Source organism: Anoplopoma fimbria, chromosome 20 (genome assembly GCF_027596085.1).
Source record: "Anoplopoma fimbria isolate UVic2021 breed Golden Eagle Sablefish chromosome 20, Afim_UVic_2022, whole genome shotgun sequence".
NCBI classification, from domain to species: Eukaryota; Metazoa; Chordata; class Actinopteri; order Perciformes; family Anoplopomatidae; genus Anoplopoma; species Anoplopoma fimbria.
The window spans coordinates 6,126,329-6,149,184 of NC_072468.1; the positions used below are offsets into that span (position 1 = coordinate 6,126,329).

General features: G+C 39.9%; 4 protein-coding genes across 4 annotated transcripts; 1 reads left to right on the forward strand and 3 right to left on the reverse strand.

Moving 5' to 3' along the window:
* Positions 1 to 270: 270 nt before the first annotated feature.
* On the reverse strand, positions 271 to 9,439 carry trmt11 (tRNA methyltransferase 11 homolog). The gene is made up of 13 exons (XM_054621902.1): positions 9,357 to 9,439; positions 8,569 to 8,634; positions 8,345 to 8,418; positions 8,110 to 8,191; positions 7,880 to 7,972; positions 7,649 to 7,783; positions 7,401 to 7,557; positions 7,224 to 7,304; positions 6,905 to 7,069; positions 6,628 to 6,700; positions 5,729 to 5,863; positions 2,424 to 2,544; positions 271 to 606 (listed from the first exon to the last, which is right to left on the reverse strand). The coding sequence occupies exons 1-13, from the start codon at positions 9,432 to 9,434 to the stop codon at positions 466 to 468; spliced, it is 1,401 nt and encodes a 466-aa protein (XP_054477877.1). The 5' UTR covers positions 9,435 to 9,439; the 3' UTR covers positions 271 to 465.
* A 1,049-nt stretch (positions 9,440 to 10,488) lies between these two features.
* si:dkey-29b11.3 (actin-binding Rho-activating protein-like) lies at positions 10,489 to 11,636 on the forward strand. Its single transcript, XM_054621243.1, has one exon. It carries the CDS (start codon positions 10,489 to 10,491, stop codon positions 11,023 to 11,025), a length of 537 nt encoding a protein of 178 aa, XP_054477218.1. The 3' UTR covers positions 11,026 to 11,636.
* A 631-nt stretch (positions 11,637 to 12,267) lies between these two features.
* hint3 (histidine triad nucleotide binding protein 3) lies at positions 12,268 to 15,703 on the reverse strand. Its single transcript, XM_054621993.1, has 5 exons — positions 15,517 to 15,703; positions 14,781 to 14,898; positions 14,523 to 14,592; positions 13,834 to 13,960; positions 12,268 to 13,223 (listed from the first exon to the last, which is right to left on the reverse strand). Exons 1-5 carry the CDS (start codon positions 15,643 to 15,645, stop codon positions 13,176 to 13,178), a joined length of 492 nt encoding a protein of 163 aa, XP_054477968.1. The 5' UTR covers positions 15,646 to 15,703; the 3' UTR covers positions 12,268 to 13,175.
* A 1,239-nt stretch (positions 15,704 to 16,942) lies between these two features.
* On the reverse strand, positions 16,943 to 20,181 carry LOC129109884 (nuclear receptor coactivator 7). The gene is made up of 6 exons (XM_054622031.1): positions 20,031 to 20,181; positions 19,574 to 19,726; positions 19,156 to 19,308; positions 18,968 to 19,063; positions 18,430 to 18,503; positions 16,943 to 18,217 (listed from the first exon to the last, which is right to left on the reverse strand). The coding sequence occupies exons 1-6, from the start codon at positions 20,142 to 20,144 to the stop codon at positions 18,079 to 18,081; spliced, it is 729 nt and encodes a 242-aa protein (XP_054478006.1). The 5' UTR covers positions 20,145 to 20,181; the 3' UTR covers positions 16,943 to 18,078.
* Between the last annotated feature and the right edge of the window lie 2,675 nt (positions 20,182 to 22,856).

Consider the following 22,856-nt stretch of genomic DNA (forward strand, 5'->3'; position numbering starts at 1 on the left):
TTTTGGTGAACTAAAAATGTCTTCAGTATTTTGTTGTACTTAGCTCCACCTTCTCGTACATAGACTGTATAAAACATGGCTGTAGTCTCTGTGGCGTGACCCATAGGTTTCTAAGAAGCCGTTGTGAAGCTTAAAAAGGGTGGCTTCGACCACCCATCTTGGTAGTGACAACCCAGCCTAACATCCCACCATTCAGGCAGTCAACTGTTTTTGTGTAGTACCTGCCTTTTAGTTTTAGTAGTCAGCACTCAGTAAAGGAAACTTGTTTTATCCATTTATTTGCAAAGCAATAAGTACAGGCATATAAAGTATCATAATTAAAATAATGTGAAAGATTTAGAAAATTAAAACCATAACAAATAAGTGATCAGTTCGTTCCTCTCTTTCAGGCCACCACGTTCTGATTCTTGTGTGCATTTGTTTCTTCTATTCTATAAAGACACACACTTGAGGCAGGCGTTTCGTTCACTCTCCGTTGACGACAGATCTGTTGTCCTCTTTGCCACACCTCTTGTTTACTCCACTGAAATACTTTTCTCTGAAGGCGTTGTGTCCCTGGTAAGGACTGAAGCGTTGGTCTGCAATTTGGTCCAGGCTGTCTAATTCCTGTAAAGAAACAAATGTATTGAACTGATGAAAAGTGCTCCCTGTTTTCCCCAACTAGAATAAACTCAGAACTTCTTACAGCATTTAGCCACATTATATGTAGTGGCATATAAACTGGAATTCAGGTATTTTGTATTACTTCTGCCATTCAAATTTACAGATTGCTAAAGAATGTGACGAGAAAAATAAAAGGAATAAAAATAAACCTGTTAATGCTTCCCTCATCCAAAATTGAGTGTGTCCTGAGACTAAACATTTGATAACACTATATTATGACAAAGGTTATTTGGATTTAAAAGTTGAAGCAGCTCTTCCTTCTCCTGAGTCAATGAAGCAACTTCCACTACATGTTAGTATAATATTAGCATCACAAGGTTTGCATACTTTTCCATGTTTGCATTTAGGAACAGGACTGAGCCTGTATATATTAGTAATGTATATGAACTGTTATGAATCTCTTCAGTTAAACAGTTTGTCTTGGCTGTAAGGTAGCCGCTGGTCAACGGAGGGATGAAGGGAGGAAGAGAGATGCTGGGTAGAGGAATAATGAGGTGAGTTGAGTTGTAAGTGATGACTCCAATGCTGGGCCTGTAATTTGTCAGCAACACCTCTCTGCGCTTGCTGATGCTGCCAAGTTACCTAAAAAACATTTTCCATGACTACTCTATAAAAAAACTAGACTCAAAACGTAACCGTGACCCCAAAATTAATAAGGACAGGGGGACTTAACTACACAACTGAAAACAGCAGAAATAAAGTAATTCAAACTAATTTGGAAAACAAGTGGTTTATGGCTACCAAACACATTTTGTCACACCCATTAAATAAGAAAATGTGAGACTTCAGAGATGTTTTTCTGCCATAGTTTAACAGGAAATGTTTTACAGCGATAAGGTGGGCCCCATTATTGTCAAAACAAGAAAACAGTGTGGACACATGCGCACGTATCATAGGCACACAAACCCATTTAGATGTTCGCACACACATCCTGATGAACTAGTGCCAATAGGTGCAGATTGAGCCCTGTATGCAAAGAACTACTCTGTGACCTGAGATAGATAGCAGTCAGATAAGATCAAACAGCTGTGTGTGCGTGTCATACAGGGCCTTTTATGGGAGCAATTTGGGGTTTTTGAAGTGGAATGGATTTCAGATCCAAAGATGGATTATTTTCCATACCATGTGTGATTAAGCCATTAAGAGTTTGAGTATAAAATAAATGAGCCAATCACAGCCAGATGGTGAGGATTTACCCCGGACACTAGACAGACAGAGAGACAGCTTCACTTCCATTGGGGCGACATGTAAAAGTATACACATATGCACATACATGAACAAAAATATGAAAGGACAGCCAGCCACACACATGCTCTCATTTACAGTAAACAAAGTCTGCAGCATATATAAGTTGGTACGGTGCAGATATGTTATTGAAACTTCAACACATAACTTAAAACAATATATTGAGGAAGTTGTGCTTTAATCAAAGGATGAATCAAATTAGATATGGTCAACTTTACAGCCACATCAGAAGAATCAGAAGAAAAATGGACATTTTAGATCCTTTAAAATAACCAACCAAACAAGGCTAGCAAATATTACTGACTATAACTTTCATAAATGATTATTCTGACAATTATTTCTCAATTAATCATTTTGTCTAATAGGTAGGAAAATAGTTATTATATAATTCCCCGGATCCCAAGGTGACTTATTGAAATAGCTCGTTTCATCAAACCAACAGACTGTTCTTGGGTATTTAGTTCACTCAAATATGACAAAGAAAAGTAACAAATTCTTATATAGAAGAAACCAACCTCAGGCTTCTTGATCTTCTCCATGGTGATCAGGCGTCGTGAAGTGTGGCTGGAGAGTGTCTGCTCACAGTTACTGACGAGACGGAGACAGGGGTGAAGCGGTACCATCTCCTCACAGTACCTGAAAAAAGGGGACACATTCATACTTGTCGTTACACTTCAGTCTCTGAAAGGTAAGTCAGGGAAAGATAGCAAAATAGAGGTATAGCAATTCTGATTACACATGGAGAGCTAATTGAGAGGAATGTTTAAGGCCCCCGTGAAAATAATGCACTTCCTATTCTATCTGGAGAGGCCAATCCTGTCCAAATGACACCCGTTCCTGTTTCTTTCCTTTCTCCCTCCATACATTTTTCTGTTTCTTTCTCACCTATCAAATCACAAAATATTTGACCAGCGCAGTTTAACGCTGGCTGGTAAAGTAGCTCATTTTGTGCAAAGATGAAGGTGGAAAAAGTGACTCTGACCTGACAGGTTGACTGCTGGCTCTGTCATCACTAGCCAGGCCAGGTTAGGGCCTATTAACAGCGGATGATGTATGTGTTTGCATATTTGTGTCAGTAGCGCTTTCTCCTAGCCACCATCAAAGTAGCAACAGTCCGACTCAAAGCCAGGTCCACTGTTTGTCTGCCCCGTTGCCATGACCACATGTGGGCCTCTGCTGCGATGGGATGTTTGGTCGTCAGGGTGACTAACGGTGATGTAGCCAGGTGATAATTCTCTCCTGCAAATCAGGAGTCACTAGTGGAGAACCTGCTCTGTTGGACACTTTTGCACAAAACGCTACAGCTAACTGGCTTAATTTGTCTCACACTAATGGGTCTGGTCTAGAAGGTAACTCACAAGTTGCGAAACTATCGCAAGATTGTTGATGTTAGGCATTGACCACAAATGGTTAAGGGTGGGGTGTGTCGATGGGCAGCGAGTCTTGCGAGAGTTTTGCAACTTGAGGGTAACCATCTAGACACGACCACACTAATTTCAACAATATTTTTTGTTTTTGCCATGATGATGCATTTTGTTGGCGAATATTTAAACATATGATTGCACAATGAGTAGGATTTTTCGGTTTGTAAACACAGCCTTCAAAGTTGGCCCCTCCTCCCCGGCTCAATGAGGGTTAGGGTGCTCACCAAGCCAAAATTCACTCTGGTTTTGGACTGCAATATTGGTCGTGGGTTTTCGGCGCTGTATTCGCCTTTCTTGAGTCTTAAATACATTTCCAAATTATTATATATATTTTTTTTATTTTAAAATCCAGCAAATGTATGTTACCAATGTCACAGCATGCAAAATCTGATGCTGCAGCAGAAGCAGTGGACAGTTGTTTTAAGTAGAAGGCCCGGTATCATTAAATGAGAGAAAATGTCAAGACATTTACGCTGGAGTAAAAAATGATGACCTGCAAATGAAAACAAGTCTCATTTATACGTATCCCCTTACTTCTGACAATACAGCCACTTTATTTATTCTCCTCACTTGTTTATGTTGTAATTAGGTCACTTAATGGCAGTGATGACTGATATTCCATCATCTGTCTTGATACATTTTCCTCCTCCATTTATTATTTAAGGGGAGAAACTTAAGGGGTCTGACCTGGTCTAGACGCCGTCTTTTGCTGACAGGACTGTGTGTCACCTGCCATCATCTCACACACACACACACACACACACACACACACACACACACACACACACACACACACACACACACACACACACACACACACACACACACACACACACACACACACACACACACACACACACACACAGTCTCCCTATTCTAATGGAGCAGGCAGACACACACAATCCCCACTGTTTCTGTCAAAGCCATGGACGCAGATACACACATACTGTATGTGGGGGTGACAGAAACATGATATCTCCCCTCTAGAGCCCCAGATTAGGCCCAGGAGACAGGCTACGTCTGGGCTTACACACACAGACATACATTTGATTGTACACAGAAACACACACACACACAGGTCAGACTGCAGAGACAGTTCACATCTCTGACTTGCCTGACCTCAGACGTTTATTTTGGCTCGGCGCTCTGGAGTCAAGCGCCAGTAGATGAGTAGCAAAGACAAATGTGTGAACATGATGACACACATGTATGCATGGGCTCAAACACAAGACCACACACATTCATGCATATGTACGCATGCACACACGCACGCACACACGAGCATGGTTTGCAAGGTGTGTGTGTGTGTGTGTGTGTGTGTGTGTGTGTGTGTGTGTCAGACATACTAAAAACCAGAAGGTACGTGATTATCTCATCTCCTTCCCTGTTTTATAATCAGTGACCAGAAGGAGTTTCAGGCCTGCAGGGTATTTCTTCCCCAAACTACCATTGCTGCCGCTGTCTGTTGTGGGTCATACCTTTACAGTCAAACACCTGCACTTTGAGTCAGCACTTCACTTTCTGCTAGTGCACAAAACATTAAACAATGTACTACTTTGTTTCAGAAGAGCCGTCTTGTGCAGTATAAGCCAGTTGTGGCTTTACTGTGACCCAGCTGTTTGATCGGGGAAACCTCTACACACCTGTATACTATTCTGTATGAACACTGTAATTCACACAGGTGGTTACACGCGCAGGATGACGTTTTGTATGAGCGGGAATGGAATAGTGCTAAGGGGAAATGCTACCCACCCCTGGGTTTTAAAAGCATTTAGAAGCTCATTAACTACTTCATTATTTGTCAACTGATTAACAACACATATTTCTGACTGTTTGTGCTACATTTACACTTCCTCAAAACTTATCTACTAATCTAATTATATGCCATTATTACATTTTATAAAAAGTTTACATTACAGTGTTAACATTATAAATTCTCCCAAGCTTCAAGTTGTTTGGCAACTGAGCAATTAATTAGGCCAACAAAAGATTTTAGCGTTGTAGGTTGTGCTCTTGACAAGCCTGTATTGTGCAGTTCTGGTTTATGGTTTGAGCCTGCCCCCTATTGATACAAATTATTATTTGCACCAGCAGAAGGGGTTCTCAATATATCCCAATGAGGACAAAGTTTACTTCAAATCTAGTATTCAAATATGAATCTCCATTAACAAAGCCATTTCTTAAACAAAAACAACAACAACAACAAAAACAATAAAAGTAAAAGACACGGTTTGACTGCTCAAATAACAGAATCAGTAAGCTTTAAAGAACTGGATGTTTCTTTAAGAGGCTTACGTTTTTTTAAATAGTATCTGTAGCAGCAGACTCATCATTCTAAAAAAAAAAAACTTTATTATATCAGCTAATGACACAGAACAATGTGTATGTATACTCACTCTGGTCTGTAGACAGGCAGCCAATAGACAAGCCTCCCACCCCAGACCAGGTGGTGGGCTGAGAAGTTTAACAGATCTGTGAAGATGTCACTCAGGTGGTATGCCTGTGAGACAGGGACGTGAGAGTCTGCATAGCTGGAAGAATCAAATAAACACAAACAGGTTTAGACCAGAGCAACAGACATAACATTAAACATCCATCCATCCATCCATTCATCCATTTCCTTCCGCTTATCCGGGGCCGGGTCGCGGGGGCAGCAAGCTAAGAAGGGCCCTCCAGACGTCCTTCTCCCCAGCAACACTTTCCAGCTCCTCCTGGGGAACCCAGAGGCGTTCCCAGGCCAGACGAGATATATAATCTCTCCAGCGTGTTCTGGGTCTACCTCCCAGCCACCCTACAAAGGAAGCTCATTTCGGCCGCTTGTATTCGCGATCTCATTCTTTCGGTCACTACCCAAAGCTCATGACCATAGGTGAGGGTTGGAACGTAGATGGACTGGTAAATCGAGAGCTTTGCCTTACGGCTCAGCTCCTTCTTCACCAAAACGGTCCGGTACAACGCCCGCATCACTGCTGACGCTGCACCGAACCGCCTGTCCATCTCCCGCTCCATTTTACCCTCACTCGTGAATAAGATCCCGAGATACTTGAACTCCCTCGCTTGGGGCAGTGACTCACTCCCAACCCAGAGGGTGCAATCCACCGTTTTCCGGAAGAGAAAACATAACATTTCAAATGACTTTCTTAAAAAAAGAAAAATCACCACCATTGCCCATCATATTGGGCATTTTTACTGAGAACATATAATGATACCTGCAGAGACTAGAGTAAAATATGTCCCTTTTGTACAAATTAAGGTACATTTTGTCATGAAGTCATAAAGTATCAGTCCTACTTACATGCCGTCAGGGGGTTTCGTAACATCTTTGTGGGAGCCCGTTCTCCTTGTGGACTCTCTGATACCGTATGGAGCTGACATCGGAAGGAACACACAAGAACCACAAACAAGAAAAGCAAAGGACAAAGATGATCCCATTATGAGCTGAATGCAATAGACTGCAAATATTTAGCTGGAGCTTGCTGCAGGAATCACAAAAGCTATGGACACATTTATGACAAGTTTTCATTCTCAACATGCCCAAAGTGTTAATAGTGGCCTGTTAAGGGTAAACCTACGATCAGTAATGATGGCATCAAACAGAGCTGCCTTCCTCCACACAGGCTTGGATGCATCAGACACCATTACATCTACATACATCTCCTCTGTTCCATACTGCCGCAGGTTGGCTCTGATATTCTCATCAGGTCCTCGCCACTGCTGGTTTTTACGGCTCGAGCGACCTGAGAGACAACAGCACTTTTAAGAGATTTTGAAAGTATCTGAAATTCAAAGCAGGCTCCTGCCGCTGTTGGTTCTGAACACAGATATGACTAGAAGCAATATGATTTAAAACAGAACTAAAGCCACAACCCCAACTTAAGTTGATAAACTTACCTCTGCCATGAATAGTGTTGTAATCGATATCTGTTCCACAGACGTAGGCTCTAAAATGAGAACATGCTACCAACAGGCTCCCTAAAACAGATCAAGAGACAAAGCCCCAGTCAAGTGTGTGATTGTCTATGCTATAGCTATGTATGTGAGTGAGAGTCAGTTTCAGGATTATCTCACCTGTGCCAACAAACGGGTCAAAGACGAGGTCATTCTCATTGACCTTAGCGTGGTTGGCCATAATGAACGAGAGCCCAGCATCCATACTGGTGTTCCCTATAAAGTGTCTGTTTTTCACGCTGTGAGAGCGGATCAATTCACGTTGTCCATCGGCTATCTGGTGCAGGAGTGTGTAAAGATAAAAAAGTGTTGAGTTGCTGATCACCTCTTGTTTTTTAAATGTAAACAATCAGTCAAATGTGTCTCACCCATCGACCGAAATAGATGTAGTTTGGATGCTCAGGGATGTCGTTGGGGTCTGTGCCGTAATCTTCCAACAAACAGAAGATGTGCTGAGGGCTCTTCAGGCTCACTGCTCCTTGAAACGGAAGATACTCCATATCCTGGTGAGAGGATACAAAACGTTCAAGGATGCATTCACGCACATTTCAATGTTTTTCACATGTGCTCATTCATTCATTGATCTGCATTCTACTCACATCAATCCTTTTGATTCTGTCTGCAAACTCCAGAGTTTTGTTGAAAGTGTAGACGTTGATTCTGTAAGTTGAGTCTTTGTACATGAATGGTGACTGCAGGGGAATGCGGAGGAAGAGCACAAACAGAAATTTAGAAGACAAGCTCAGAATCTGTGTGTTTCATATGGAAATACTTTCAAAAATTGCAGTGAGTCCAACACAAACGTACTATAAGCAGTAGCATCACAAACCATGTTCTCTGATGGGTAGTTCAAAAGGGATGTTCTGAGTTCACTGTGTGTTTGTCCGTGGCCCCAAAGTTCAAAAGCAGACCTACAAGGGTAAAGCAACATGAACTACAGCTTCATCTTAGCCACTTTAGTACAGAAATACTGCCAAAGCAACCAGGCACAGATTGAGATGGACGGAAATATGTGCAGCATGTTCAGGCAATCGCTTACCTTCCCAGAAAGCTAAAACACTTACTTTGCACAAACAGATCTGGCCATGACGCCGCGGACATCCTCCTCGGACAAACCATCCAGACACCAGAAAGGAGACTACAGAGAAGAGGCAAGATAGCTAGTGACTTTGGGGAACAGAAACCTTCTGATGAAGTAGCCATCAAATCAGCAATAATTATAGCCAATCATTTTATTATATAGCAGTTGAGAAAATAAAAGGGTAAGTTTTGAAGTGCATTTGCAAACCTTTTCTTGGAAGTTTCCAATTGGATTGAATGGTTTTCCTCTGAGAGCGAGCAAGGCCTTAATCTCCTGCAAGAATGAGCACATAAATCGCACACAAAAATCACATGCAAAATGACAAGATGTAAAATCAGTTCAGATCCCTGTGGGATGATTTAGAGATCATAAGATCACAGTAGAGTAAATTTAAAAACAAGTAAACATTATTCTGCTTTAATTTCAAGTGTGCAATTACTGCAGTTTAAATTTCATAGTTGTAAATGTAAACATTCCACTGGTCCCAGTTTATTTCCTGTTGCAGTGTATGTGAATGCCATCAGCTGACAGGAAGTAAACATTGACACAAGATTGTTGCCTAGCAATGCAATTCCGTTGAAACGCTTTCTAATGTATTTATAATGTATGTCAACAGGTCCAGGTGTGCTAACAAGCATATTGGTCATATTCACGTGGTAATATTTACAAATGGGTATACATATAATAAGAAAGAAGCTAGAGATCATGCAAGTGTGAACTGCCAGTTTATCAGAATGTCAATGGAGTTAACAGAGGGAGGTACCGGTGGAGAAATTAAGTGTTAATGTGTTGTTATCATGTGATAAAACATCGGTAAATTCTCACGTGAAACTAATGCCTAGATGTGACCAATCCGTTTTGACAGTTTGAATTAGCAAGTAGCTAACGCAGCACGCCGCCTGAGGAGGGACCCTTGTCTGCCAAATTTCAAGAATTAAATTTAAACATTCACAACAAGAGCCAGATAGAAACTGAGAGTAGTTTATGAAGGTTACCGGCAATCTGAAATCCAGATTATCTTGGGCAAGATGTAATAGATACTGGAGGCATGATCGACTGGTGGAGGTCGCCATATTTGTTGCGGATTCAAATTACGTCCGCCTTGATACTGGGCTGACAAGTAGTTCCGCTTGGGAGGCAGTTACCATAAATGGTGAAGAATGATATTACCTTTCATTATTATATAATTCAATGTCTTAAATTAAATTAAATTGTGCGCAGTGTTTGTCTTTTTTGTGCGTATTTTAATACACGTATAAAGCCGTTTTACCAATGTTTCCACTAGATGCTGATAGTTTGAGATTTTTATTATCATAATGTGAACTTGGCCAAATTTAGCTACATATATTGTTTGTTTGTTTTCATTAAAACAATAACACGTCACCTATAAGCAACTTATTCTCATGTGAAACTCGCCCTCCTGCTCTTACGTGCATGGATAAACTCCTCATCTTGCCAGGCTGTAATCTGCTTTCCTTCAGAGGCACCTTGTGAGTGCCGCCCTCTCTGTTCGGTGATTGGCTGCTCGGATCTCTTCTGACAGGCCATTGGCGGAGACAGATGTCCATCAAAGCGGTTTTGCCTTTGGACAGAAAAGCATCCGCGCTCTTGCTACTGTCAGCAATGCTGCAGGAATGTATTGTGTTGTATGTATAACCACATGATTGCAGTTGACGTGAGGATCGAATCAGTATGTGGCATGTAAGTTCCATCATGTTTAATAATTGTTTACTACAAATGCCTGAAAGGTTGTGTAGCTTACTTTTCCAAAGCAGTGTGTTCACTTCGTCTAGTATGGATTTACTGATAATGATTTTGTAAAAATATATTTTCACTTTTCTTTATTTTCTATGAATAGTCAACTTAATAAGTGTGTCATCAGTTACCATATAATCATATACAGATCTCTACAGCTGAATCAGAAAAACACTCCAAATGCAGGACAGGACAACTATGATTAGATGAAATACCGTTTACGTTGATATGCAGAGATTATTTTTGGTAGTTATTATTTAAATAATAAAGCAATAAAAACGGTAAAGGGATATTATTCAGGGAGAACAACAATGCATTCCTGTATGTAGAAATGACCACTTCAACTATGTGATCTCCTCAACAAAAACAGATATGGGGACGAACAGCCAGAGCAACATCGTGGAAATTGAAGATGACATCCCAGATCCTGCTCAGTTTAGCCATGACACTGCAGCGTGTATTGTTTCTGTGAAAGGCTTAAAGGAGAACTGGCAGAAGTGGTCCGATGAGCACCGGGAGAACCAGAAGCACAACCCCTTCAGTCACGACACCAGGCCCAGTGTGGTGGTCCCTCAGAGGGGGCAGGATGACTACGGGAGACCCCTGCAGGGGTCAATGACAGAGCAGCGAGGGAAGGATGCTCACACTCACATCAGCAGAGAGGTTGAGGAGCTGTGTGAGGTGATAAGAAACATCGGACACTCTGGAGACAATGGTGGGGATCAGAGCGGCAGCGATGGGAGAGTCTTCACTGTGGAATTTGGGAAACTGTTTGAGCATTATGTCACGATCTCTAATAAACTAGTGGGGATTCTTCTACGAGCCAGGAAGCAGGGGCTGGTTGACTTTAAGGGAGAGATGCTGTGGCAGGGGAAGGACAACCATGCAGTTGTCACTCTGTTGCAGTGATCAGAAACTTGGATTAGTGTTTATGCCTTGATCATGTTACATGCAGCACAATACAGAGCTACTTCATGGCAGCACTCACTGTGGTATTCAGATAGCAGGGGGATTGGACTCAGTGTACTTAAGTCTCGTAATGCACTATTATTAGTAAGAAATTGCTCTGTGTTCCTTACAAAAGCAAAAACTTCAGTTTTTTTCATAATTCACGCCACCTCCCTAAGGAGTGTAAATTAGGCATACAAATATATTTTCTCCTTGTGCTTAAAAGCATGATCTATTTAATCAATAATAACAAAAAATGTAAAACTAAAACTGTCCAAAGTGCAAATACATGAAGGAGGTAGAAAAAAAATTAATTACAAACCATTTTTCCAGTTTGGGTCATACCAGGGGAATTGACAATTAGCAGCATTTTTCAGTAACAAAAAGAGGACATCAGCATGTGGATAAATTAGTTTTAAAGCAAATAATAGCACTCAAAAAAGCCCAAACTGTGCCTAACATGGAGATGCTTCAGACAAATAATAATAGTCATATGTCAGGGGGAATAAAATCATGACAGGATATGCATAGCTAAAATTTAAGCACAAATAAAGAGAAACATTGGTCTGAAGTTGAAACTAAACATAAAAAATCAGACTGAAATTCTATTCTTTGGGAGTTCTACCTTATACATGTTTCCTAGGGTGACTAGGTCGTTTACATTATCTTATTGTCTTGCTAAATCAGAGCTGAACAAATACCTTTCCCTATTTTTCCTTCAATAGCTTTTTAATGTGGGAAAAGCGCCAGAGTGAGCAGCTGAAATGAAGTCAGATTGGTTAATGAGTCTGAACCAAAGCCAAAGAGAACACGAGGCTGCCTGTGACAGACAATATGGTGCTATAGGATGAACTTGATCCGAGTTGGCTTGGGTGCTTCAGAGCATTGGTAATGTGCTTTGTAGTTTAGGCAACCTTGCTACAGTTTGACACTTTGTTTACCTGCACCACACTGGCATACATCTACAATAAACAAAAAATGCTGCTTTAATGTAATGGCCATGCAAACTAATGAACGTTTTTCAGCATAAAAAAGTACTGCTTGAGGTATTATAGTAAATAAAGAAAAGTAACAACCCCCTGTCTGTTATTATGTTACTAAGGGTTCAAGCACTGACCGGAGTAGTTAAACTAATGACTGGGAAAGAGAGTGTAAACTGATAATAAGGACTCACTACATTAGGAACACACGGAGAAGCAGCAATGTATTATTTATTATAAGTTAATTCATTCTTAAGGTGCATACACTTTCATACAGTACAGTATGTTTTTTCTTTCTTTTCATCCCTTAGTATACAGTTTTATCGTATAGCATAAATATTCACTTCATGCACAATACTGTTCATGATGTATATCTTAAAGACACTGCATCACATACAAACAAATACCCCACTATATTTCAGTGCTTGTTGAGTTGATTAAGCGCACTTCACTTTATGCATGTGTCAAAGGATCACTAACAGCTTCTACTGTGAAGGAGCTTTTTAAATACTTCATGGAAGTGTTACTCTGAACTTTGACCCACATCAGCTAAGCCTCAAAATGCACATCAGGAAAAAAAAAAACTCAACATAGCTGAGGAAGTGATATTCACAGCTAGTTAACATTTTATGTAATTTTATCAATTACACAAATTCATATTTCATCGAGAGTTTGAAATGAATGTCAGTTATACATGCATGAATCAGATTGGCAAAACACTAAGGCAGTATTCCATGTCAGGAAATACTACAGATTTGAATTATATGGGCAATCTATAGTTGTACTAACCTTTCCATTCAGTAAAAAGGTGATTAACAGATGAAAACAGGTCAATCAGGTGAATCACACCATATTCTTTTGGTCCATAAAGTAAATGTTTTTTTATTAACTTCTTCTGTAAAAACATTTAAAAAAAACAAAACGAGGTGTGGCATGCCTCGAGTAGCGAGAAACAAGATGTGGCTTCATTCAAGTCTTCATTATGCTTTGTATGCTAAAAATGTGTCACCAGGTTAAAAAACTGTCAGTAGCCCTGACCAGAAAGACAGCATCTTAATTTGAGAGTGTGAAAGGTGGATGTTTCAGTCACATCAAAGTCAAGTTCTGTAAGAACTGGATGCAAACAAGTGATCAGTTGGTCTCTCCTTTAGAGTTGAGAAGCTCAATCAGCTGGTCTGCCTGCAAAACATTAACAAATGTGGACAGAGCAGAAATTAGACTAAAAGCACTTATGGTTGACCTTTGAACTCTACTTGCATAAACTAAACTATGTTGTCACCACAAGGTAGTGTCACTAAGAGGATAACTGAACTAAATATGTGATTTGTGTGTTGACTATACAGATCTACAGCACTGTACTCCAGTCAGTTTCATCCATTTACCAGCTTTTAGACCGTAAATCCCTTATGTAACAGGGGTCACAGCCAGTGTAGGCCAATACATCATATCAAAATTTACTGGTTTACTCCAATTGTTACTGGTTGAGTGAACTGGAACTACTAATTTCAGAATGAGAAAACGACTCCAAATTGCAAGAACATTAAACAATGGGCCTGTTTGTTCATCAAATACTAAATAACTAGGTCAACAGTCCTTAGATGTCTAAACTATGGTACCTACAAGAGATTTGAATTTTATGAAGAACAAGCATTTTCACATCTTATTTTTCTTAAATGATGAGTGATGATGCACAAATCAGGGATAGAGAAGTAATAGAGAAGTGATCAAATGATATATAATAGCATGTTTCGTACTGGAGCACAGAAGGTATACTAAAGAGGTAGCTTACCGCGATAAACCAATAGGAGTTTAGTCTGTAGAAGACGCGAGACATAAGGCTCATTTGACTGGCAGGTGCCAGGACATGAAGGTGTAAATGTGTGACAGAACAGAAAGGGGGCCTGTGGAAACCAAACCTGCAGACAAGGGAAAGGGCTTCAGTGCACACAGGCTCATTACTTTAAAAATATGAAAAGTTTTAAAAAGTTTTAAAAGCTTACTCAGTTTAAGTGCCACTTTCATCAACAAAGCAACAGATGTTATCAAAGCGAATCAACCAGTCAGTAACATCAGATTATCAATTTCTATTAGACTAAGACCTACTGTTTTTTGGTTGTTGTTTTTTTTTAGGTAAATACAGTTCATAGTTTAGTTTACACTGATACTGTGAAATGTACTGATAAAAATACGGCTTATTAGTACCTGGCATAACTAAAGATCGATTGCTTGCTCATCTGTCTAGACAGGCAAAGTGTTCATTGTTTTTAAAGGGACAATTAACATCGAAATAATGCTTCACTATTTGGTAAAATAGAAACTGAACTGGGCCTTGACCGCGGGTGAGAAGTGCTGCTTTGCTGAAAATGTTTGAAGTTGTTCCCTTTGTAGTATTCACATTGTAGCAACTAAATTCATGAGCCACTAATTTCTATAGTGTTGAGCTGTGAACTACAAAATGCCCCACTGAATGAAGCTCACCTGACATCACTGAGGTCTGTAACGTTGTTTTTCTGGAGGATCTCCTTCCCCATCTCAACCATCCGCTTCACTGTGTATGAATACAAAAACACAAGTTGTTTTTTTAAACTTAATACAATTTGCAACAGGCAACACAAAATACAAGTTCTTGTCCACAGGATTAGTTGGCAATGAATTGTCAGTGAAATGACGGTGGCCATTTCTCAAAATGCAACCATTTCCACAGGAATCAGTAAAGAGGCATGTAGTAAACATTACCCAAAGGCACGTGTTCCTTGCTGAGTGATTTACAGTTCCCTACATGTTTGGTTGGAACGACCAGGTAATGATGGGGAGCTCCAGGTTTGATGTCTCTGAAACATGAGATGTCCTCATCCTGCAGCAGAGATACATGAACAAGTTATCAAACATACAAATGAATGCATCAGCTTCAGGACTGGAAGGGTAGAAGAGCATGGATAACAGTGTTTACTCTAGTTCAACCCTTATTTAAAAACTACATGTCAGTTACCTTTTGACACATCTTAATTAAATCATCAGTTTAGTCCCCTATCTGCAGCAGCTCTACTGCAGCTGTTACTTCCAAACAGGAGTCGCCAGTGAGGTCACTTAATTCAATCTAGCTGAATTTATTTAAGGTCTTAAGTGTGAAAAATATGAGCTACATAAAACAGAGTAAAGCTAGCACATGGACACAATATAGGCATGCAATGACGCGAGGGGAAACATGAGCCACACCTGCAATACAACACAATAGACCAGCATAAAACTACAAACTAAAGTACAAAATACAAATGTGGTAGTTAAATTACTGTACAGGTAGCCTGCATAACGTTAGTCTCAAAGGAAATCAACCATTCTAGCTACTTCTTCACAACGTCACTTGTTACAGAGCCGATAACGTTGCTTCTAAACATAGCTGTTTACAAAAGGCAACAAGCTAAAGCTAGCTAGCCTTGCACTTAATATTATTTAACCATTGCAATATGCTCACACAGTGGAGAAGCTCCGTGCCCATTTCATTGTGTACAATCTTGCAGAAAATACATTTCTTTTCATATCCTTCGCTGCTGGTTTTGGAAACATCAGCCAGGGCAGGTTGTGTAGCCTCGACTGCTGCCATTGTTGTAGGTTGTACAATCTACTGTCAGAAGTAAGACCTGCACAGTCGATCCCAGAGGCCATCGAGCTGTCAAGGGGAAACCGAAAGATTGTCGATCTAAATTTAAGATGGCATCAAAGCTTCCTATATACAGTATTTAGATCAAACTGCCACCAGGTAGCGATGTGGTTCAACATATTGTATTTGAAAACAAATTTTACCTTTTTTTCTAACTTTTTTCATCCCCCTTTTCTGGTAAAACGACCCTTCCTGTATTCAGTTTATATGTGTGCCTTATGAAAACATTAGCTGCCCTTAGTATGTTGTACATTAATTGCATAGTATTTGTCTTCTCCATATTTTGAGCCAAAATTTGGTAACATTGTAATGAGAGTAAGAAACTTTTTAAACCAATATAAATCCAAAAGAGACTTTTGGACTTAGAAAGCGGTCATTCCTGTGTCTATCTGGTTCAGTTAATAGGTCCAGTTAAAAAAGGAGTGATTGAAGGCTCATTTAGAAAAGGCAGAGTAGGCCTAACTTAAAATTGAAAAAAACATATGAAGAATATAAAGATACTGAGGTCTTAAGCCAAACATTTTTGTTTTAGGAAAATGTATGTGTATATATAGCAGATCAAGATCTACAAAAGCCTCTCTACTTTTGACTGAGGGCTGGTAACGTTATTTCATACAGAGGCTCTATCCTAGACAGTTCTTATGTTGTCAAATTGGTGCAGATTTTTCTTATTTTGCTTGTGTTATGTCTTTTTGCATGTGTTTTTTTTAACTTGCAGTGTGTTGAGGGCCAGTGTACGGGTGCCCGTTGGCTCATTTAGTAACCCATTCGTGACTGTGTCTAGACTGGTAGCTTGTCAAGTGTTCACTCTGCTTCACACTTAGTGCATCTTGTTACGGGTGTTCAACCTACTCTTTTCTTCTGATTTGCTTTGCCTCAATATTTTTTTTCTGTTTTTTTTAGTACTAAATTGAAAAGGAGGTCATTGATGTATGTGTAGGCCCTTTTCAGCTAGATAGGGATACAGCAGCCTATTGTCTGGGGGTCTGCAAGTTCACTTTGTTGTAATTTGTTCGACTGTATTGTTTCCTTTTTGATTGAATATTCAATAGGGAAATGTATTTTGTGGTTGCTCCATTTATTCTAGCTTATATGTTTGTGTAGTTATTTGCAATACTATAGCACAAATACAGTAACATCAACTATTGATTTGAGTCACAAAAATATGATAATTCGAACATAAGTCTACTTCTATTTTCTTATTTATAGCATTAAAAAAACAGCTTCCTCAGTGGAAAGGTGATGTTGATTTAAAGGTTTATTCATAATAAAATATGATTGTTATGAAAACATTGTCTTTCACCAGGAAAGACAACCTTTTAATGTGGTTCCACAAAACAACATTGGCAGTGCCAGCACCGCCTGGCAGACACTGGTATACACACAAACAAACAAACAAACCAAAACAAAAGTAAAAGAAACAACAAGAACTTTTGCTTTGCATTCCTGTTAAGATGTCCTTAAACATACATATAGATGTATATAGATTGTGAAAGACGTTTCGTTAATATTGCCTATTAATGCAAATGGTCAGACAGGTAACTCACTTTCCAAAAACAGAAGTGACAGTTGATGTCTCTTCCTCAACCAACCGCACACATAAGATCATACATTGTTTATAGTGCAACTCTACACTTTTATTTTTCAACTTGAGTGGTAAGGTGCGCCAGTAGTTTTCAAATGGAGAACATTAAAACCAGCCCCAATGTTAGAACAAATACAAGTACAAATAGAGTCCAGATAGGTAATTGCGGGTCCTATCAAATTACAGTGTTTTTACCATTAAATAAGTATGAACCTTTTTTTTCTTAACGTTTTATACAGCCTTAACATTTTATACAGCCCTTTATCATACACTCTTACACACAGAGATAAATACTGTAAACAAACATTTTTTTCTCAAACATGCATGGCTGTTAGACAGAAAATTATTTAAATCCTGAATGTGCTTACAGCAGTTAAATTAATCATATTCAACAGTGTTACTGTGAACTTTGTATTATAATGCTCCCCACAACAAAGAGAGGGCATGAAGGGCTTAACGCGTCAGAATCCAGTTACTGACTGGTCTTAGCACAGGGCTACTTATGAATACCCAGTAGTTTATCAGGCGGGACCCTGAATGGCAGGGTTTCCTTTGACCACTTGTCTTTTACAGGCACAGATCAAACCAGCATTAACGGTGAGCCCAAGAACCGCTAGAACAGGATTCTGCTACTGGATGTGGGCTTATCTGGACCAGGGGCACAGATGATAGCTTCTGCTGTATCAGATTTAGTGGCTAAAACCACACATACCCTTTAAAGTCTTGACATTTTGTGACTCCAGACAGGATAGTGGGCTCTACTTTAGCTCGTCTGTTCAGATGTTCTGCCCTCAGTTCTGCACAGTCCAGACTTCGAGGTCTCGTACAGTGAAGTCCTCTTGTGTGGAGAGAGACTTGTTGTTGAATGTGGGACAGGAGAAGCTTGAGCCATGGTACAGATCAGCATCCAGCCACAGGCCAAATCCGCCCCTACAGACAAAGAAAAAAAAAAGGCACTTTAATGTCAAATCTCTCTCAGATACCAGGTGCTGTAAACTCTGATATCTTACTGGCAGCAGATACAGTTATTACTTTATGGTCTTCCTTTTTATAACTTTATGACAAGGGCAGGCTTAACAGCTGTCTTTACCTTGGGTGAGCATGTCTATATTTTAAGGGAAACTAATAACCATATAACTTACCCTCCTGCACCAATCTGCAGTGATTCCTGGTTGCTGCTCACAAAGTAGGAGTTCTCGCCACTCCACCTGTATGCCTGGGTGAATGCCAAATGAAAAACATAAGACACTTCTACCCAAACTAGGTTGATATACTGGTATTGACGATAACATAAAAATGAAATATTTATATCTTGTTAAAAATACACATATAATGATAAAGATAAAGATGAATCTGACTGATAGCATTATATACTTTTCTCAGATTTTCTATATATATTAGAGTTATATCATTATCATTCATTATTTTGGCCATGATTATGGTGTAGGGAAAATCTGATATTGGGACAGCCATAACTCAAACCCAGTGCACAAATTTCAAAATATTCTTAAAACAAAGCACATATATGTTTTATTTTATCCTCTTTTCTGATATTGTGTTTAGTTCCTAAGAAAAGAATTGCTTTTAAATAATTGCAACCTTGACTTGTAATATAAATACATCAGTTCTCAGACTTGCTGTTAGATATTAGTTTGCATCAATAAGAAACTTCACTCGTACCTGGAAGTCAGGGTTGAAGCTGAACAGGAAGGTTTCTCCTGTGCCATAGCAGTATTTACTGACTTTGAATGGATCGGAAGAAAAAGCCCCAAACACCTGAAAAGACCAAGACATTGGGGTTATTTAAGGAGTACCCACAGATTAATCAGAGTTAATCAGTTTGACTACATTTGGATTAAGATGCAAACCTTTTTGTGAATGTCTTTGATGACCAGCAGCACAGGGCTGTCTAGGCCAGCCATATTCCTGTACAGAGTCTTCAGGCTACTCCCGTGGATGGCCGTGCTGTAGACTAGTTGCCATGGGTAGCCCTGGGTCCTTGCCGGCATGTGGACAGCAAGCTGTTTGAAATAATAGATGTTAATCATAAAATGTCCGACTGAAAGGTATTAAAATAAATAATTAGCCTTCTGTTGATGGCTCTAATCATTGTCAAATTGTTCACTTCGATTATTTTGAAATGTTGCCAGGTATTACTGTACTGTCACATACCGCAGTTTCCAAACTTGATAGAATGGATATGTGATACAACATACATACATTTAAGATTTCTGTCAAATCATAAAATGTGTGTGTGTGTGTGTGTGTGTGTACTCGCACACTTACTCGCTCCAGGTGTTGGCCATCCAGCAGCTGGCTGTGGTTGTTCAGGACAGGGAGAGCATTTTCCACCTCCTCCTGGTACTCGGGCTCTTCTGCTTCAGAGTCCCCCGAGCTACACAGACTCAGACGCCGCTTGGAGTCCTTTACTGTGATAATCTGGTGGAGGACAAGAGATGATACAAAATGAAAATGTCCTCTACATTACGTACAGCACCTTGTGTGTGAGTGAGTAATTTAGACAGGGCACAGGTGAAATTTGAAGACTAAACATGCTATTCAACCAGCAGACGCTGGATTACACAGCTTCATCACAAGTTAATTCCAAACTGGATTGATGGATGACAAGCTGGCTAGGAAGGATGTATGATGACTAACATTTCTTACCCTAAGGTAAAGTATATTTTACGTCATAAATGCACAGCATCTCCTAAAATGATAACATACAGCATAGCAGTCTTACCTCAACATATGGCTCCAGGCAGTCACTGGCAAAAAAAAGCACCTTAACATTTTCTGGCAGCAGCTTCATAGTTTCTGTTTTCTCTGTCAAGCTCTGCACCCTGCGGTACCACATGTCTGTTACTCAAAACGGGCAGCATCAGCACACTTTATTCCCTCTGAGCTACTTTCACTTTTGTGTCTAAATGCTATTGGTTTGAAAAACTTAAGTAGAGGGGCTTCTCATTGGTTAGCTCTGATATTAAACAGTTCCATTTCTCGAGAACTGGAAAGTGAAGCTCTCCTCTGGGATAATGGGAGGGAGCTACAGAAAGGATGTCCATATATGGATATATCTTCCCACAACCTCTGGGAGAACTGCCAAGCACTCTGGTGCATCAGTTACTGTAAGTCGGGGATACTTGAGGATTTGTATGAACTAATGCTTTGCAAATGTTAAGCTAATGTTTAAACTGTGTTTATTGTCTTGACCCGATGTTACCCTGCAGTTATTGAGCCACAGTGGGCTTTTGTTTCATCCTTGAATGTGCGTGTGTGTGTGTGTGTGTGTCTGTGCCTGTGTGTGTGTGTGTGTGTGTGCCTGTGTGTGTGTGTGTGTTTGTGCAAACCTTACCTCCCAGTTTTTAGCAGTGGGGTTGACAGGGTTATTGTGGAGCTTGTTGCTCACAGCCACTTTGTTCTTCTCCACTACCAGAAAGCGATTCTGATGTTTCTCACTGATGAGGTAGCGTTGTTGGCGGTGCTTCTTGTTGCCCTTGGTGTAGATTTCTGGTGACCACCATACAAAGAAGGTATAGAGGTGGTCGACCCTGTAGAAACATCAGGAGAACGTTTAACTGATAGATAATCTTCATATATTGTACCTAAACAGATTTTGTGTCGATTCACGTGGCCTACCATGGCTAAAATTAATAGTTTTTAATACAAAAAGCAAAGGGCTGCTAGTATCAAACATCACACTGCAGTTACTATGACACAATGTTCTAAGAAAATAAATAAACTTAAGCCGAACCACTGTGTGTTTCATCTTAACAGCAGAACAGTAAATGAATGTTTGACTCAAAATAAGCATGTAATGTTGCTGCAACTTTACAGTATTTTTGACAGTTGGCCCATCCTCTATTTCCCATGAGCAGAATGCCATCACTCTCAATACTCTATTGTGATTTGAGTCGTGCCTGGACATGAATAGCAGGAAAGTGAGGCATGCTTTAAGTGTTTTGAGTATTAATCATGCTGGGCTGAGGATATCTGAGGATAAGTGAAAATCAGGAATCCGTAGTGTTTGTGCTATAGTCCGAGTTATTTTTCATGGATTCATGCCACCTTCTACGGTTTTCCAAAAGAGAGCCACTTCTGGGCAATTCATTCCTAAAATCCCTGGAAGTCCATTTACCATTTACAAAAGCAATTACAGTATACTGCAACTTATAGTATAAACCTGACTCTCTGGATGATTAACCTCAATCAAGTCTCTTTCTTTCTCTAAACCTACTTATACTGTATATCTTCTTGTCACTCAGTCACACTAAATCTCCCACTGATTAGAGAGTAAATATGCACTGCAACACAACTCCTTTTCCATGAAATGTCTAAAACAACTTCCCCCTGCTTCGTTTGCATATGTTTAATTGAATATAACACGGAGCACACTTATCACTATGACTGTAAAACAAAGTTTATATCCAATACACAATTTGAAATCTTCACATAATTAAATGGTCTGCAATGCTAAGCTCCCATTTTCTTGTTTAAATGTATTGAAACAAGCCATCCAAAGTACTGTCTGATTGAACTCCAGATAACACCTCCATATTCAGGACACAGGACAGCAATGTTTACGGCTCAATTGATGATTCGTTTCACTTACTCTCCCACGCTGTAGGCAACTCCCATGGTGGATTGAAGATGAGGGTAAACTGTAAGGAGAAGGAGAGAGTAGATGGTTTGGTGGCTCAGTGCTGAAGCTGCCTGTCCACTCTGAATTGCTGCCATCGGCAGCATTTTATACCAGTGGATCAATTGCTGAGATAAGCTCCTTTGACCATAAACCCTCCCTTTCTCCCTTGACAGCTTTACTTGACCTGCAAGCATTCCCATGAGGATTTCACAATGTTGCCTGGAAGCCAAAGTTGGTGACACATTAACTTGTCTTGCTCAGGGTCTCTGTCCTCAGATCTGGCTTGAGTTCTTAGAGTTACTGTGTCAAGGTGGTGGCTCAGTGACCAAATGAAGTGGCTTGTCTGAAAGTTAAAGGCCTGCCTTTATCATTGTGCCTTCCTGACTGTGTTTCTGTCTCTCAGTCTTCCATGACTGAGAGACATCTCATCAGAGCTGAAACGTAAACTAATTACATTAACATGTAAGTCAATTCTGAGGAACCATAGTTGTTCTTTCCTCGAGTGTCTGCAACACCATTATATTTCAGGGCAAAATATAGCGCCTTTAAACTCTGCTACATTCATCTTACTTCTACAGCTGCGGATTTCTTTCCAGATTCAGATTTAAAAAAATTAAGAAGCATATAAGATACAATGCATTGTTTTACAGCAGAGCAGTTAAAATTAGCTCCACCTAAATCAGATACATTTAACAAAACATTAAAATGCTGCCTACATATAAATGCATCATTAAAAAAGAAAAGAATACGGTGATGCGTCTCTGAATAATGAGTGTTTTTACTTTTGTTACTTAAATGTCAATACTTATTAGTGTGTTAAATTGTGAGCTAATACATCTGGGAGCTTACCTTTGGCTGAGTCAGGCTAGACGTCTTCTGCTGAATTCAGGCTTTGAGCTAAGCTAACTGGCTGTTGGCTGGACCTTC